General features: G+C 42.0%; 1 protein-coding gene across 7 annotated transcripts in view; it reads left to right on the forward strand.

The window, feature by feature from the left end:
* LOC141092675 (cysteinyl leukotriene receptor 2-like) overlaps positions 1-9,484 on the forward strand; it is a 44,256-nt gene extending 34,772 nt beyond the window's left edge. For 4 of the 7 annotated variants that reach the window (XM_073579044.1, XM_073579045.1, XM_073579046.1 and 1 more), the window contains 2 exons: positions 2,645-2,696; positions 8,190-9,484. In XM_073579044.1, coding sequence (XP_073435145.1) covers positions 8,190-9,233 — 1,044 coding nt within the window. In that variant the 5' untranslated portion in view covers positions 2,645-2,696 and the 3' untranslated portion in view covers positions 9,234-9,484. The remainder of the gene's footprint in view (positions 1-2,644; positions 2,697-8,189) is intronic. The other 3 variants (XM_073579047.1, XM_073579048.1, XM_073579042.1) reach the window with 1 other exon arrangement.
* The last annotated feature ends 8,335 nt before the right edge of the window (positions 9,485-17,819 follow it).

The raw sequence follows: 17,819 nt of genomic DNA on the forward strand, positions 1-17,819 counted from the left end.
CCGGTACCAGACCAGGTCTAGCATGACCTGGCCAGCTGCTGCGACCGTGGTGCACCCCAGGGCCTTCCCAGGTGTCGGGGCATCAGACGTACCTGGGGCCTCCTGGCGGCATGGTCTCTGCTCCGGTGCTGGTGAAAGTGGGCCGGTGGCAGCGGGTGATGGGTCCGCGGGGGCCTCTGGTGGGACCTGCGCAGCCGCGTCAGGTCCAGGCGGGAGCTTCTCTTCTTCTGTTTCAGCTCCCGGGGCTTCATATAAGTCTTCCTGTGGCGGCAGCAAAGGGGTTTCGGATGCTGCCGGCGATGCGGCGGCAGGCTCCACTGAATCTGCCTGGGGAAGCTCCGGTGCAGCGGCGGCGGTCACCGCAGATGTAGGCCCCTCCTGGGCATGCTGCCAATCCAGCCTCCACAAGGCCTCCTGCCTCAGCCGCAAACATTGGGTCAGCTGGGTGATTTCATCCTCCAGCTGCTGACGGTTCATCTCTGCTACGGGGTTGGAGCCTTCAGCCATGGTGCCAGGGAGATTCGCTTCCCCGCGCTCCGCAGGCCTCCTTCCCTCTCTCTCCAAGATGGCGTTCTGGCATTCTTCTCCCTACTCTCTCGGCCCCTTTCCCGCCACTGGCTTCTGCCCCTCCTTGGGGCGGCATCTTCTTCCAGCGCCTCCATGCCAAGCCAGTATATGAACCACTCGGGGGGGTGGGCCATGTCGCTGTCACATAGTAATTCAGGCAGGGGAGGCCCAAGACTCTTCGCGGTCTTTTCCTAGGACCTCCCATCTCTTCACACCCTTCTTCTCCACGCCAACGGCCATTTTTAATGTTCATTTCACAGTCTATTAAACTGGGTCTTCTGCACATTCTCAAAAGTTTTAAGTCCAACAAATCTTAGGCGCACAGAACCCGATGGCATTGGGTCTCGTCATCCTGTTCGTGACGCCAAGTTGGGTTGCCCTCCCTGGGCCACGGGGTACTTGATAGCGGGCCGGTATCAGTGGGATGTGTCACAGCGGTGGGGACCCGGACCGTGTCCCTGGGCGCCCAAGTAATAGGAAGATGTGAATGGTGGAATCTAGTTAAATGAATAGTTTGTGACACCACCTGTGGTGCTCGGCAAGGGAGGTGTTAAGCCGACGCTGCAGACAGATCCTCCGGGACAGATGGTGTGGTGCAGCAATGATGGTATAGCCCTCCACAGGCAGGGCTGTTGTCCCAGGGCAGTGTAGATATGGAGACACTTAGGTGTTGTAGTGTCCGGCGCAGGGGATGTAGCAGTGCCAGGCGGACGGACGCAGGAAGGAATGGAGGACACCAGGGCATGTAGTTCCAAAGCTTTACTCACAGTCTGTAGTGTCCGCTTCTGTGCCATGTCCTCCGGGTCAGGGACTTAGTCAACCTCCAGGCAAGATGGAATGCTCCCTTCCACACTCCGCCAACTTATGTGCCTTTCCTGAACGTCTCCTCTATAGCGCTTTTAAGTGTGAAGATCTCCTAGTACCGTGTTACACTGGAGTTCCTCCTGACAGATGTTCCCAAGAACTCTACTTGCACGGCAGACAGCTGTAGCCTGCTTCGGGGACTCTCTGCTCCTAAGTCCCGGCTCTCTATCCGTATTGCTGTTGTGCCCTCAAGTCTTAAATGGGAGTAGTGTATTTACAGCCCACTACTCCACCAGTGTCTGCTGCAGAACCATTAGTGTCCACACAACCTCGGGGACCGGGCCCCGGCCTTGCGCTTAGAACGTCTAGGCAGGGTTCTTCCTCTACCCCTCGTCCTCTATGTTTCCTTTACTCCTACGTTCCGTACTTGTCCTTTCCCTCCTATGGAAGCTCAGGCTTCAGTTCAATGTCCTTCTTTCCTTTCCCGTGCCAGCTGGCTCAGATCACTGAGGCAGCTGCAGCACTCCATCCTCCATCCCTCTTCCAGGGATCCCCACTCCTCTACGATTGGCTTCCTTCGTCACTGACCTCCTGTCAGACTGACTTGAACTCCTAAACCATCCCGCTCTGAACTCCACCCACCTCCCAGCACATCTAGTGTTCCAAGCAGGGAACCACCAAAGGTGCTCTGCTTCTCTCTAAGCAAAAAGCCGCAATGTGGTTGTGCTGAACTAATCTATTGTGTGGGGTGCGAGTGTTGGAGCGTGGTCAGGAGCCTCCAACTTACCTGGATGGTGGGGCACCACACCTTAGGAGAAGGTGCAGTACCTCTGTGGCGACTGAGCCTCAGGGGCGCCACATAAGTATAAAGGCTTCATCACCAAAAAAGAAGTAATGTATGTAATTTCTCAGAATGTGTAGAGATTATGCTGGAAATACATTTTGCATACTACTCTACATTCTATGTTATTAGTGCGCATAGATATACAGCAGACATTTCTGCAACTGAAAATCTATGCCTTACAGCTGAATGAAATTGTGTCAGCTGCAAATGCATGGCACAGAAATTTTTGTAAACTTTTATGACATGATTACATATTAAAGTAGTGAAGGGCGCAAAATTTGATGACTAAATATTGCAAATTTATGTTGAATTCCCCTTTTGCAGATTTCTGGATGTCCATCAGATAAATGGGACATTCTAGAAATGTAAGCAATGAATATGCAAAATTTAAATTGGCATTTCAATGACTGTTATTTCTATTTTTTAAAGGAATTCTAAGTATAAATAAACAGCAAAATTACATGGAAAAAAGTAAAATAATGTGAGTATGACAATGGAAACACCACTAGAATAGATTTCTGATAGATTTGCTCTTTTAAAAACTGATGTTCTACCTTGTGCAGTGTTTAAAGGGATAGTCTCATCTCCAAGATCCTATCCCAATTTGTAGTAGGTATAATAGTAATAATATTAATAATAACTATTAGCAAATAATATCAATTAGAAATGTAGTTATTCTGATATGCTATGTCGCTTACCCCATGTGCATTACAGTATCTTAGATGTCCATAGTTATGACGGCTGAAATAGTGACAGTTAGTGGTCATAACCATATACAATATACCTAAAGTACTGCAATGCCCTTCGCAGGGGGTAAGTGGCTGTCACGATTCCTTATGGGATTTGTGGCAGCTCTGGTTCTGCTGTAATTTAAATGTCGTTTATTCCTTTGGTCCAGCAAAAGTTAATGTCTTTGTCTTGCTGGCAGCTGATTTTACGCTGGTCAGCTGATGTTGGCTGGTAATCACTCCCACCATCCTTTAAATAGTTACATGACCCATCTGATTGTTGGTAATAGTGTTATTCTATGCAGACTAGCTTGGAGTGAGAGGCTCTCTTGTGTTGTGGTGGTGTTGCTGCTGATGTGGGAGCTTAGGTTCCTGGTGCTGTTTTCTATGCTGCTGTAGATTTTGGCAAAGAAACACGAAACACGAAATAAGGAGAAACAGCGAGATTTACATTATATTAGGATAATGCTATGAATAAAAATAGTATATCGCCGGAGAATGATGGACTGTTTAAAGGACAGTCGTGTTACAAACACCAAATTAACACAAAGAAAAACGACCAGAAAGTCCCAGAAGGATAATATATTTTATTACATCATTATAGAAAATAGTTAAAAACCATTACATAAAATTAGATAATACATATACTGAACAAAAAAAGGGGGGGGTTACGCTACCCAGGTATAAGGCATAAAAAAATGTACCAAAAAATGTATAAACAATTGGTGATTAAGCAAAATAGATAGTGATATATATAATAAATAATAAACAATATACAGTGCACAAACACCAATAAAAAAATTAAAAACCATAAACACAAGTGTAAGCCACTACCACAATGAAAACCTATGAATATCAAAATATCAAAATAGTGCGTCTGTGTGATAAGGCTAAAAAAGGACACTATGTGTCACCGTGAATTAAGGTGTCTAGCTGACCAGGAAAGGAAAAATGTAGCAAAAATAAACATACAAATAAGTGAAAAAACATATATACAACCTCTCCTGGTCTCCTGGGGAAGCAACCCGGTCCCGACGCGCGTTTCGGCGCTAAGCCTTCATCAGGGGGTGGCGTCTCACAAGGAGAGGTAAGTATAAATACTGGCGCTAACCAGTAAAAATGTGGGTGTGTGAAAAACAAACCAATCATTATAAAGTGCATATGCGAAAACATGCAAGCGTCATCGCGCAACTGCGCAGAAGCACTGACAAAATGCTGGTAACCCAGAACCGGCATTCAGTATTGAACCGGAAGAAAATGTCCGCCAATTTTCTAATTTTATGTAATGGTTTTTAACTATTTTCTATAATGATGTAATAAAATATATTATCCTTCTGGGACTTTCTGGTCGTTTTTCTTTGTGTTAATTTGTAGATTTTGGCAGCAGAGCCTGAAGCTGAGTATTTTGTCCCTTTCTCTTGTGTGTCCCATGTTTGTCTCTTCCCCTTTATTTTACCATCTGCAGTGGTGAGGCTAGCATCCATGCCAATCAGTGCACTAGCCCTGGTACATTGAGGAGACAATCAAAGACTAGGCACGTGACAGCGGCGGAGGGAGGACCCACATAGGGCATTAGGTAACTTTCGGGACAGGCACAGGTTGGTGTCAGGAGGTGTCCAATTCCTTGCTCCCTACCTTTAGGTCCATCCTCTCAGCATTTCCATCCCGTCATATTACTATGCTGTGTCGTCCACCGGACTTACCCATGTTTGAGCGTGACAGCAACATAGCGAATTAGAATATCTATACTAAATTCTTAATTGTACATATCTGGTATTAGTGTTTATTATTACAGTACATCTACTACATATTGGAATAGGATTTTGGAGATGGGAATACCTCTTGTAAGTGAATTTTTAAAAGAACCAAAGAGAAAATACCTCTACAGCCATGCATTAGGAATAACACAGTAAACATTGTACCTGTTTTTCTGCTTAACCCACTAGTGACAGAGCCAATTTTACCCTTATTGACCAGGCCAAATTTTGAAATCTGACCAGTGTCACTTCATGTGTTAAAAACTCTTGGGATGTATCAACATATCAGTGATTCTGAGATTATTTTTTTTCATGACACTTTGTACTTTATGTGAGTGGTAAATTTAGGAAGATATTTTCAAAAATAGATGCCAAACATATTTTTGCCACAATTTTGAAAAATGTACAGGTTTTAAAATTTCAATTTTTATGTCCTTAAATCAGTTAGTCATGTTGTGCAAAATAATTAATAAATAACATTTCCCACATGTATACTTTACATCTGCATCACTTTTTCAAATGTCTTGTTAAATGTTAGAAGAGTTTAAAGTTTATCAGTAATTTTTCATTTTTTCAAGAAGCTTACAATACCTTCTTTAAGGACCTAATAAGATTTAAATTAACTTTGAGGCGCCTATGTATTGGAAACTCCCCAAATCTGATACCATTTTAAAAACAATAACCCGCAAAAACTTCAAAAACTGCCATCACGAAACTTCAGGTGGTAAAAAAATTAATTGTAAATTTTCCTCTAAAATGCTGATTTTGCCACAATTTTTTCACTTTTACAAGGAATAGCACAAGAAAATGGACCCCACTTTTTTTACCCAGTTTCCTCTATACACTATATGTGGTCAAAAACCTCTATTTAGACAAACTGCAGCATTTGGAAGTGAAGGAGCAGCATTTCAGTTTTGGAACCCAAATTTGGCTGAAATACATTGTGGGTTCCTTGTCACATTTGCAAGGCCCCTACATAGAGATAAGTGAACCCGAACAGTAAAGTTCGGGGACCATACCGAACATCTACATTTGGGAATGGACCCCGAACATGGACTTCACCAGGAACTCTGTGTTGCTGTTTGTGTTCGGCCCACCAAACACCGAGTGTTTCTTGCGCAGTCATGTGCAAGCACAACCTCTGATCAGTGGTAAAATCATTACTACTGGTCAGACAGCCGCGGTTCACATGCTGTCAAATGACAGCGTAAGCCCACAGCTGTGATTGGAGGTATAAAGTTTACGTCCAGTCACTGGTGTCAGCTGATAAGACTACTCCCATCAGCCGGAGCTTGCTGCCGCTAATAACAGTGAGAATATGCTCCGGCTGATGAATAATCCCATCAGCTGCTGCCGCTCTAAATGAATAGTTAAAAAAGAACGGTGTTGTTTACCCTGTGTTTTTGATAACAAGCCTCAATTTTACCTCCAATTGCAGCTACAGGCTCATGCTGTCATTTGACAGTGTTGAACCGAGGCTGTCTGACCGGCAGTAATGATTTTACCTCCGATCAGAAGCAGTGTTTGCTGTACTGTCATGCACATGATAGCATGGAAAACAATGGATGTTATGGCCCCCATTCAAATAAATGGGGTTCAGGTTCGGGTACTGTTCTGGTACCCAAACTTTTTTAACTGTTTGGCCGAACCCATCAGACCCGAATATACAACTCTACCCCTAAGATGCCTAAACAGCAGAAACCCCAAAAAAGTGAGTTTACTTTGGAAACTGGACCCCTCAAGGATTTAACCAGGGGTATAGCGAACATTTTGAACTCACAGGTATTAAACAGAATTTGATAATATTAGGTTGTCATATTGAAAATTTTCATTTTTTTAAACAAAAATGTTGCTTTAGCCCCAATTGTTTTCACTTTTCCAAGAGGTTAAATGAAAAATTCAATAAACACATGAGGAATCACCTGCATTCAAAAGCCGGCAGTACTTTGAATGCAACAGACATGTGCTGTGTTCAAAGCATTGTCGATTCCTGACTGTGGGTACATACCCTCACAGCTATCCGGGACTGCCAGCTCAATTAAATAGCTGAGCCATTATGGGATCTTGGAGTGCCTGATGAAAGCTCAGCACATCTCAGTCTCAGATTGAATTGAATTTTTCTGGCTGCCGCAACATTGCAAAGAAATGCAATAATAGGCGACCAAAACATTGGATCTACCCGAAAATCAGTAAAAACAACATCTCAGGGCACAAAACATAAGCCGACACCTAGCCTCATATCCTGAAAATTTAAAACTTTATGGGTTTCAGAAAGTAGCAACACATGCAAATTTCATTTTTTATTTTTTTTTACCACTTAAATAAAAAAATATAGAAGCAGTGTGTCCGTAAATTCATGGTGCACTTTTGACCACTGGAAAGCAACAAAAAAAAATAGAAATGTGAAATCTGCTCTAAATAAAAGAGATTCTCCCAGTTTCATACCTATTCAGTGCAGTTCGATGGGGGCTCCATTTGTTGCCCTACACACATCCAAACTATTTGTACCCCGTAAAACAGAGACGTTTCTTTAACACCTTATGAACTGTAGTCCTGCTTAGGTGTAATTGTCGAGCACACTGCTGAGCAGCTGAAGAATTCTTTAAGTTCCGCCTGCCCTCCCTGACTTTTATGGACTTTGCTATTGTATACTGTATACTTTCCTGTAACTGGTCAAAAGTGCACCATGACTTTATGAACACTCTGTAATTGATATCTACATAATCTTAGTGAACTGGAGAATCATATTGCCAGATCAGGTTTACTGTATAGTGAGCATGGTAAATAAAAAAATACAAAAAAAATTCATGATTTCTTTTTGAAATTTCAACACACTTGGATTTTTTTCCCCATTTTCCAGTGCATGACATTATAAAATGAATGGTGGCATTCAAAATTAAAACTTGTCCTACAGAAAACAAAACCTTCATATTGCTATGGGGTAAAAAATAAGTGTTATGGCTCTTGGAAGAAGGGGACAAAAAAAAAAAAAAAATAATTTGCCACTGTGAGAAGGGGTTAAATGTAGCTGTGAGGCATAAAGGAAAAGCTCAGTAACACTGTGCAGTAGGAAACTTTATGATTTATATACCATTCTGGACTTTTTTGGAATCTAGAACAGGACAAATTTAAAGGGGATTATAGATTTCAGGTTGCTGCTCTCTACTTTTTCATGTTTAAGGAAATAGAGGCAAAATTCAAGAGTTGTCAGATGTGGACGTTACCTATAGTATTTTTTTTTTCTTTTATCATTTGTATATCCAATGGCCATCACCATGAGGGTTAATTGGATATGTTTGCGTTAGGTTCTGTAGCATTATATTCATAATATCTGATAATAGGTGCTGTGGTTTCTCCAAATGATGAGGACTTTGCATCTGCCCACATGACATATCTCCCCACACAGGCACCTTACATTGCTAAGTCTGACTTAAATCTGACATGTTAGTAAAACTTATCCAGTAACGCACTTTATTTCTCTCTTTCTAGATGAACGACAGTGAAGCAAACCCCATACACCCTTGCCCCATAGAAGATGATTACAAGAATCTGGTGTATACAGTTGTCTACATCATTGTATTTCTCAGCGGACTGCTATTTAATACTGCTGCTGTGTATGTTTTTTGCAAGGTTAGGAGAAAGAAAGGAATTTCAACGATCTGCCTACTGAACCTTGCAGCTGCTGATCTTCTGTTCATATTTTTCCTGCCTCTGAGGATAACCTACTACTATAAGAATGGGACTTGGATTTTCGGAGACTTTATGTGTCGCGTTACTACGTTCTCTTTCTTTTTCAGCATGTACTCTAGCATCTTTTTTTTAGCTTGTCTGAGTATTTTTCGCTATATGTCAGTGGTGCACCAACGAGCAATCAAAGTAAAGACAGCCATTAAAGTTTGTGCTGGCGTCTGGATTTTTACAGGTCTAAGCACAATACCCTTCCTTCTTTCTGGCGTTATTGTTCGAGAAAATGTTCTAAGATGTTTTGAGCCCTCTCTGCTGTCAGCATGGCAGAGGATAATGTATATGAACTATTATGCTTTGGTTGTTGGATTCACACTCCCTTTCTTTGCCATTTTGGTGTGTAATGGGTTGATCATCAGGCATATTGTTACTATGCCTATGGAGAAGAAAACCATTCAAAAGCAAGTTACTATGATGGTCTTGATTCTGTTGGTTTGCTGCGTCTGTTTTTTGCCATATCATATTCAAAGGACAGTTCATTTACATTTCTTGGTTCATCATCCAGACACATGCACCTTACATGATGTCCTTAAGAAGACTGTTGTTACAACATTGTGTTTAGCTGTTCTTAACACCTGTTTGGATCCTCTGTTATACGCATTTGTAGGTCATGGTTATAAATCCTGGCTGCTATATCTATGCAGGCCCAAAAAGGCTTCAAATGTAAAAACTTCATCTACTGACTCAAGTGGTATCAATGAGGCAATGGTAGAAGAAGTTCCAATGAATGAAAATGGTCAAAGATCAAGTAATAATAATGAAATAAACAATGGAACGCTTATTTGCTAGAACCTCTATTATAATGGTTATATACACAAGCCTAAGAATATGTTTGTATTAGGTTATTTTTTTATTTCTGAACTATTGAAATAAATAAATAGAAATTAATTACGAATAATGAATAACATCATTTAAGAAAAAGGGAAAACAACCTCCTAAGTGTTTAAACATGAACCAACAGGTTAACTTAAAAGTCCCCCAAAAATGTTATCTGAAGATATATATATTTGAGTGCAAATAAAAGGCAACTTAAACTTGTATTAATTTTGTATTTCTTGTAAAGGTATATCAATATTTTTTTATTTTTACAATATGGTGCATAAAAAATAATTGTAAGAAGCTTGATTCTAAATTATCGATGAGAAGAGCAGAGCATACACTGGACTATACACCACCTATTTCTTCCTTTTTTTTTCAATAGCTGTGTTTAGGGTTTTCATACTCTGTTAGGCCCTGGTCTTTAGTACATGTTTTGGTTATTAAATAATTAGCCGACAGCACAGAGGAAAGTGCACTGTCAGAGCATGAGGTCAAAATACCTGGCGACGTGCAGAGAACAGTACTGCCCATGCATGTGATGTCTCTTGCGGACGTAGCGCTGGTCTCTGCATGCCAGATACCCTTATGCCAAGCTCTGACAGTGTGCTTTCCTCTATGTTGCTGGCTTGCTACTACAAATCTGAGCCGGCAACACAGAGTGCACTGTGACTTTGCACAACCTCTGCCCCCAAATAATGCTCATTTGAGTACCCATCATGAACTTGGATTCTTAAATAAAGCACTGTCACACAGGAAGTAGGGAAAAGTGCAATAGCAGTTTGACAATGTAGTTAGGGAACGATATATATATTAGAAAATAGTTTAAATTATGGCACTAAATATATGGGAATTCAGATGAAAATTTATTTGGCCTTTGGACCACCCTTTTCAGTTAGAAAGTCCCACAGACGAGCACCAACTGAAATCAACTGCTATAAAGGCCTGGCAAAGCATCACAAAGTAGAAACCCATTGGTTGGTGACAACTAAACTTCAGGCAGTCATTGCCTGCAAAGGATTTTCTCCAAAGTATTAAAAACAAACATTTTACTTATGGTAAAATTAATTTGCCCAATTACTTTTGCTCTCTTGATATATAAGGAGACTTTGTAGAAAAATGGTTGCAATTCCTAAGCATTTTACAGGATATTTTTGTTTAACCTCTTTAATTAAACCTGAAAGTCTAAACTTCAATTACTTCTCAGTAGTGATGGGCGAGCACTAAAATGCTCGGGTGCTCATTGTTCGGGTCGAGAAAATTGGAATACTCGGGTACTTGGACAGAACAACGAGTAAGTCTATGGGAGACCCGAGAATTTTTACCACGATCCCCCCCGGGGGTCCTTTTAGGGTCTGAAAATTATGGAAACACTGCGCAAATGACACAGAGACATCATGGGGATCGTCCCTGGAAGCATTCCTGGCTCCTAGTTCACAGCTTTAAATAATTTTATCAGAGTTTCATGCCATTTTTACCGGTGCACTAAAAACACATACCAAAACGGATTTTCCTGGGAAATATGTTAAGGAACATCCTTTCCATGTTAATGACTTGTATATAAGGCAAAATAATTAACTCCAGACCAAAATGTTCCTACGCCACTTGGGCTATGTTCACACACAGCGTTTTTGAAGCGTTTTTCAACCAATACTAATGCATTCACTGTGAAATGTCATTGTAACATTTAACAACCCTAGCTGGCCATGTGTTGTGTGACACATAAGGAAACTCATCTTGTTTCATTTCTGAAGGAGGTACTAATAAGTCACCAAGGCTATTTTTAGACTGGCATCAGGCGGCATTAATCTGCTTAAAGAGCCATTATTAAACAGTGGGTCTCCTATGCTGTTATTGCCTATGCAGTGAGTGGCTGGGCTGCCAAGAATTACAACACACCCCAATACCCTTTTCACAAGAGGCACAGGAGGGCCTCCTGAAAAAAATGTTGCATTGAATGGAAGGTCTGCCCTGATATCAATTCATATGCCCTCCAATATGCCTTTGAACCCAGATACTGGAAGGCCACATGAAAACCCACTTCACAGTTGTCAGTTGGTCCTGCCATACAGTTTCCTTATGCACTGAATGCGAGGGCCGCCTTGACCCAAATTTGCACGCACCCCAATCCCCCCTTGGACGAAACATGGAGGAGGGCCTCCTAAAAACATGTCCCATTACAAACGAGTGGGTCTCCTAGACTCCTCATACCCATACACTAAGTGTATGGGCTGACAAAGATTTCCCCATGGGGGTTACATTTTCTAACCTCTATTGTTGGTAAAATATTTGAAGGGTTTCTGAGGGATGTTATCCTGGTTCATCTCAATGAGAATAACAGTTTAACGCCATATCTGCATGGGTTTATGAAGAATTGCTCCTGTCAAATCAATATCAGTTTTTATGAAGAGGTAAGCTATAGACTGGACTTAGTTGAGTCATTTGATATGGTATATCTTGATTTTTCCAAAGCGTTTGATACCGTGCCACACAAGAGGTTGGTACACAAAATGAGAATGCTGGGTCTGGGGGAAAATGTGTGTTAATGGGTAAGTAAACAGCTTAGTGATAGAAAGCAGAGGGTGGTTATAAATGGTATATTCTCTAATTGGGTGGCTGTGTCCAGTGGGGTACCGCAGAGGTCAGTGTTGGGACCTAATCTCTTCAACATATTTATTAACGATATGGAAGAAGGCTTGCACAGTAAAATATCAGTATTTGCAGATGATAGAAACTATGTAAAGTAGTCAATACAAGAGAAGATAGTATTCTGCTACAGGTGGATCTGGATAGTTGGAAACTTGGGCCGAAAGGTGGCAGATGCGTTTTAACAATGATAAATGTAAGGTTATACAAGTGGGAAGAAGGAATCAATATCACCATTACACACTGAACGGGAAACCACTGGGTAAATCTGACATGAAGGACTTGGGGATCCTAGTTACTGATAAACTTACCTGGAGCAGCCAGTGCCAGGCAGCGCATGCCAAAGCAAACAATCACGGGGTGCATTAAATGATGTCTGGATACACACGATGAGAGCATTATCTGCCTCTGTACAAATCCCTGATTAGACTCCACATGGAGTACTGTGTACAGTTTTGGACACCGGTGCTCAAGAAGGATATAATGAAACTAGAGGGAGTACAAAGGAGGGCAACAAAATTAATAAAGGGGAAGGGGGAACTACAATACCCATAGAGTTTAGCAAAATTAGGATTATTTAGTCTAGAAAAAAGATGACTGAGGGGTGATCTAATAACCATGTATAAGTATATAAGGGAACCATACAAACATCTCTCCGTGGATCTGTTACCAAGGAAGGTGACGATCACAAGGGGGTATTCTCTGCGTCTGTAGGAGAGAAGGTTTTTCCACCAACATAGAAGAGGATTCTTTACTATGAGGGCAGTGAGAATCTGGAATTCCTTGCCTGAGGAGATGATGATGGCGAACTCAGTCAAGGGGCTCAAGAAAGGCCTGGAAGTCTTCCTGGAGCACAATATTGTATCTACCAGTTTTTAGATTCTTTAGAAGGACATAGATCTGAGGATTTATACTGATGGAATATAGGCTGAACTGGATGAACAAATGTCTTTTTTTGGCCTTGCTAACTATGTTACTATGGCATGGGGTGCCCCCCTTTTTTGACAATCAGCCTTGTTAAAGCTCACAAGCTGGAGGCTGGTGTTGTGAGTTCATTTTCTGGTCTACCAGTTGTGAGTTCTTCCAGGCTCCCTCTGGTGGTAACAGGAGGTAGTGAGGCTGATTTAATCAGTGGAGATCTGCCACCTAATAAGGAGGATGACGATTGGACCTCAGGAAACTCAGACTGGATTTAAGACAGCCGACGCCCTATTCTGGTGCTGGTGATTCCTTCTGGCTTTTCAGGTCTTGGTTCTCACCTCTGTTCCAGTCAGCTCAAGCTAAGTTTTTCTGCTAATGATCACACTTGATTTTGTTGGTCTATTCAGTTTTTGTGTGGTCAGCCAGCCCCGGCTGGGGCTGTGCTGAATTTACACTCTTATTTATCTGTATTTGCCAATTTGCTTTTTGTCCCTTATTAGATTGGCCGCTTTTTGCTCTGTCTCAGAATATTTCAGAGTGCTGATATAGTGGGAGAAGTCTAGTGACTTCAGGGTTAATTTTGTTATCAGAAGTGTTGGACATTATTTTTGTAGGGTTTTTGGCAGATTGCAAACAGTGTCTTTCCTTTCCTATCCTTTCTAGTTAGTTTGGGTCCCATCGTTTGCTCAGCCTATTTTCCTGCCTGTGTTTGTGTTTTCATCTTGTTTCCCCGTCAATACATGTGTGGGGGCTGTCTTTCCTTTGGGGTCTGCTCTGGGGCAGTTAGCTTTCTCCTTTTCTTGCTTTAGGCTTATTTTGTCCTCCGGCTGTGACGAAGCGTCTAGGTTCATTGTAGGAACATTCCACAGCTGCTGTTAGTTGTGTGGTTAGGATCAGGGATCTGCAATCTGCCTAGTTACCAACCTCTCTGGTTTTCTGTGACTTAGCTAGTTTTGTTTTTTCCTCCTCAGTGACCCATTCATAACAGAATCACCAGCCATACAGCAGATTCTAGGGTACTCAAAAGCAGGAAAAAGTTGTTAAAAAAGAAGAAAAAAAAAAAAGTGTCAATTTTTTTTTTTCATGTATTTTTTCCTCTTTTTTTTTTTTCTAGGGCCGTAGGAGGATTTTTTTTTTCCTAATAGAGAATAAGCAATTGTCTGATCGTGTAGAGCAAATTGCTGCTGAAGTGCAGGGAATTTCCACCTACCTCATTCAGTCACATGCTGCGGAACCTAAGATCCCTACTCTTGATGTGTTTACTGGGGATCGGTCTAAATTTCTGAATTTTAAAAGTAATTGTAAATGATTTCTTGCCTTTAAGCCTAACTCATCGGGGAGCTCTGTGCAGCAGGATAAAATTGTCATTTCCTTGCTGCGCGGCGATCCCCAGGATTGGGCTTTTCCTCTGACACCTGAAAATCCTATTCTGACTAATATGGATGCATTTTTTCAAGCTTTGGGGTTGTTGTATGATGAACCTAATGCTGTTGATCAAGCTGAGAGAACCTAATTGGCATTAAACCAGGGTCAGGATTCTGCAGAGTTATACTGTCAAAAATTCCGAAAGTGGGCGGTCCTTACTACATGGAATGATAGTGCATTGACAGCTCTCTTTCGGAAGGGTTTATCAGAGACAATAAAAGATGTTATGGTGGGATTTCCTGTTCCCTCTGGTCTGGATGATTCTATGTCATTAGCTATTCAAGTTGATCGGCGCTTACGTGAACATAAAACTACACGGGAGGCGCTACCACCTTTTGGGGTTTTGTCTAGGGCACAACGTCAGGAGTTTAGAAGGCGTAATAAGCTGTGTTTTTTCTGTGGAGACACCTCTCATACTATTTCTGTCTGCCCTAAACGAGAGAAAAGTTTTGCACACACATTTGCTTTGGGCAGTGTACAAACTAAGTTCCTTTTGGCAATTACTCTGATCTGCTCCTTATCCACGTTTTCCACTAAGGCTTTTGTGGATTCAGGAGCAGCGTTGAATCTGATGGATTTGGACTTTGCTAAACGTTGTGGTTTTTCTATGACGCCTCTGCGGATGCCTATTCCTTTGAGGGGTATTGATGCTACTCCTTTGGCAGAGAATAAACCTCAGTTTTGGACCCAGGTGATAATGCGAGTTGCCCCAGACCACCAAGAAAATTGTAAATTTTTGGTGCTGCATAATTTACATGATACTATTGTTATGGGTTTTCCCTGGTTGCAAACTCATAATCCAGTTTTGGATTGGAAATCTGGGACTGTGGTGAGTTGGGGTTGTCAGTGTGTTCTTAGGGACGCTCCTCTTTTCTCCACCTCTCCTCAGTCTCATGCTATTCCTGATTATCTGGCCGATTTTTCTGATGTATTTAGTAAGAGTAAGTATGCGTCTTTGCCTCCTCATAGGAGTTATGACTGTGCAATTGAGTTGATGCCTCAGTGTAAATTTCCCAAGGGTCGGCTTTTCAACTTACCAGTACCCGAACATGATGCTATGCGATCCTATATTAAGGAGTCGTTGGAGAAGGGTCATATTAGACCAGCCTCGTCACCTTTAGGTGCTGGTTTTTTTTTTTTTTTGTGGCCAAGAAAGATGGTTCATTAAGACCGTGTATTGATTATCATTCCCTTAACAAGATGACGGTTAAATATCAGTACCCGTTACCTCTGATGTCTGATTTATTCTCCAGAGTTAAGAGTGCCTGCTGGTTTACTAAGCTTGACCTCAGGGGGCAGTATAATCTTATTCGCATTAAGCATGGGGATGAATTGAAGACAGCATTTAATACTCCGGAGGGAAATTTTGAGTACCTGGTGATGCCATTTGGGCTCACTAATGCCCCTTCTGTCTTCTAGTCCTTTATGAATGATATTTTCCGTGACTTTGTGGATAAGTTTTTGATAATTATCTGGATGATATTTTAATCTTTTCTAGTGATTGGGATTCTCATGTGGAACACGTCCGGACTGTGTTTCGGATTTTGACGGAGAATTCCCTGTTTGTTAAGGGATCGAAATGCCTCTTTGGTGTACAGAGGATTTCATTTTTGGGATTTATCTGGTCTCCATCGACTATTGAAATGGACTTCGGCCAAGGTACAGGCCATTTATGATTGGGTTCAGCCTACTTCTTTGAAGGCCCTCCAGAAGTTTTTGGGTTTTGCTAATTTCTATCGTAAATTTATAGGTAATTTTTCGGATATTGTCAAACCACTGACTGATCTGACCAAGAAGGGCGCTGATGTGCTGAATTGGTCTCCTGAGGCTGTCTCAGCATTTCAGGAGCTTAAGCGGAGATTTTCTTCAGTTCCAGTTTTACGGCAACCTCATGTCTCACTTCCATTTCAGGTGGAGGTAGATGCTTCTGATTGGTGCAGGAGCTGTTTTGTCCCAAAAAGACCCTGTGACTTCTAAGATGAATCCCTGTGCCTTCTTTTCTCGAAAGTTCTCCCCATCTGAACGCAACTATGACGTGGGGACTCGGGAATTGTTGGCCATGAAATGGGCATTTGAGGAGTGGAGACATTGGTTGGAGGGAGCTAGACATCAAGTTGTGGTCCTCACCGATCACAAGAATTTGATTTATCTGGAGTCGGCCAAACGCTTGAATCCTAGATAGGCTAGATGGGCCTTGTTTTTCACGCGTTTTAATTTTGTGGTCTCTTTTCTTCAGGGCACTATGAATGTTAAGGCAGACGCCCTTTCTTGGAGTTTCTTTGCCGATTCTCTTAATGTGACCAAGCCTACTACCATCCTAGTTGAGGGGGTAGTTCTTTCTGCCATTTCGCCGGATTTGAGATGCGCCCTGGAGGAATTTCAGGAGGACAAACCTGAGCGTTGCCCTATGGGAAAATTGTATGTTCCTGACCAGTGGAGAAAGAGATTGATGTCTGAAATTCATTGCTCCGCATTAGCTGGTCATCCAGTTATTTTTGGTACCAGAGATTTGGTGAGTCGGTCTTTTCGGTGGCCCGCCTTATCTCGTGATGTCATGAATTTTGTACAGTCTTGTGGGACTTGTTCTCGGTCTAAACCCTGTTCTCATTCTAGTGGGTTGCTGATGCCCATGCCGGTGCCCAAGAGGCCATGGATCCATATCTCAATGGATTTTATTTCTGATCTTCCTGTCTCTCAGAAAATGACTGTTATCTGGGTGATTTGTGATAGATTTTCGAAGATGGTCCATCTTGTACCACTCCCAAAGTTGCCATCTTCCGCTGAGTTGGTACCCTTGTTTTTACAACAGGTGGTTCAGTTACATGGGATTCCTGAGAACATTGTGTCCGACAGAGGAGTCCAGTTTGTTTCCAGATTCTGGAAAGCCTTTTGTTCCAATTTGGGAATTCAGTTACCCTTCTCCTCCGCATTTCATCCCCAGACCAATGGACAGACTGAGAGAACAAACCAGACCTTGGAGTCTTATTTAAGATGTTTTATATCTGCTGATTAGGATGATTGGGTCTCATTTTTGCCTTGGGCCGAATTTGCGCTAAACAATAGAGCTAGTTCTGCCACTTTGATGTCACCCTTTTTCTGTCATTTTGGGTTTCATCCTAGATTCTCTTCAGGGCAAGTGGAATCTTCGTCCTGCCCGGTGTGGACACTGTGGTTGAGAGAATGCAGCAGATATGGGACCAAGTGGTGGATAAGATGTCACTCTCTCAGTAAAAGGCCCAGCGATTTTCCAACTAGCATAGGACCATTGGTCCCTGGTTTAAAGTGGGTGATATGGTTTGGTTGTCATCTAAGAATATTCCTATGAAGGTTTCATCTCCAAAATTTAAGCCAAGATTTATTGGACCTTATAGGATTTTGGAGATTCTTAATCCTGTTTCTTTTCAATTGGCTCTTCCAGTTACGTTCAAGATCCATAACGTATTTCACAAATCTCTGTTGAAGAGGTTTGTTGAGCCAGTGGTTCCTATGGCAGCACCTCCTGACCCTGTGTTGGTTGAAGGCAGTATGGAATATGAGGTAGAGAAAATATTGTATTCTCGTTTAGTT

The sequence above is a fragment of the Dendrobates tinctorius genome, unplaced genomic scaffold (genome assembly GCF_039654945.1).
Source record: "Dendrobates tinctorius isolate UK_male_01 unplaced genomic scaffold, ASM3965494v1 ptg000060l, whole genome shotgun sequence".
In the NCBI taxonomy this organism is placed as follows: domain Eukaryota; kingdom Metazoa; phylum Chordata; class Amphibia; order Anura; family Dendrobatidae; genus Dendrobates; species Dendrobates tinctorius.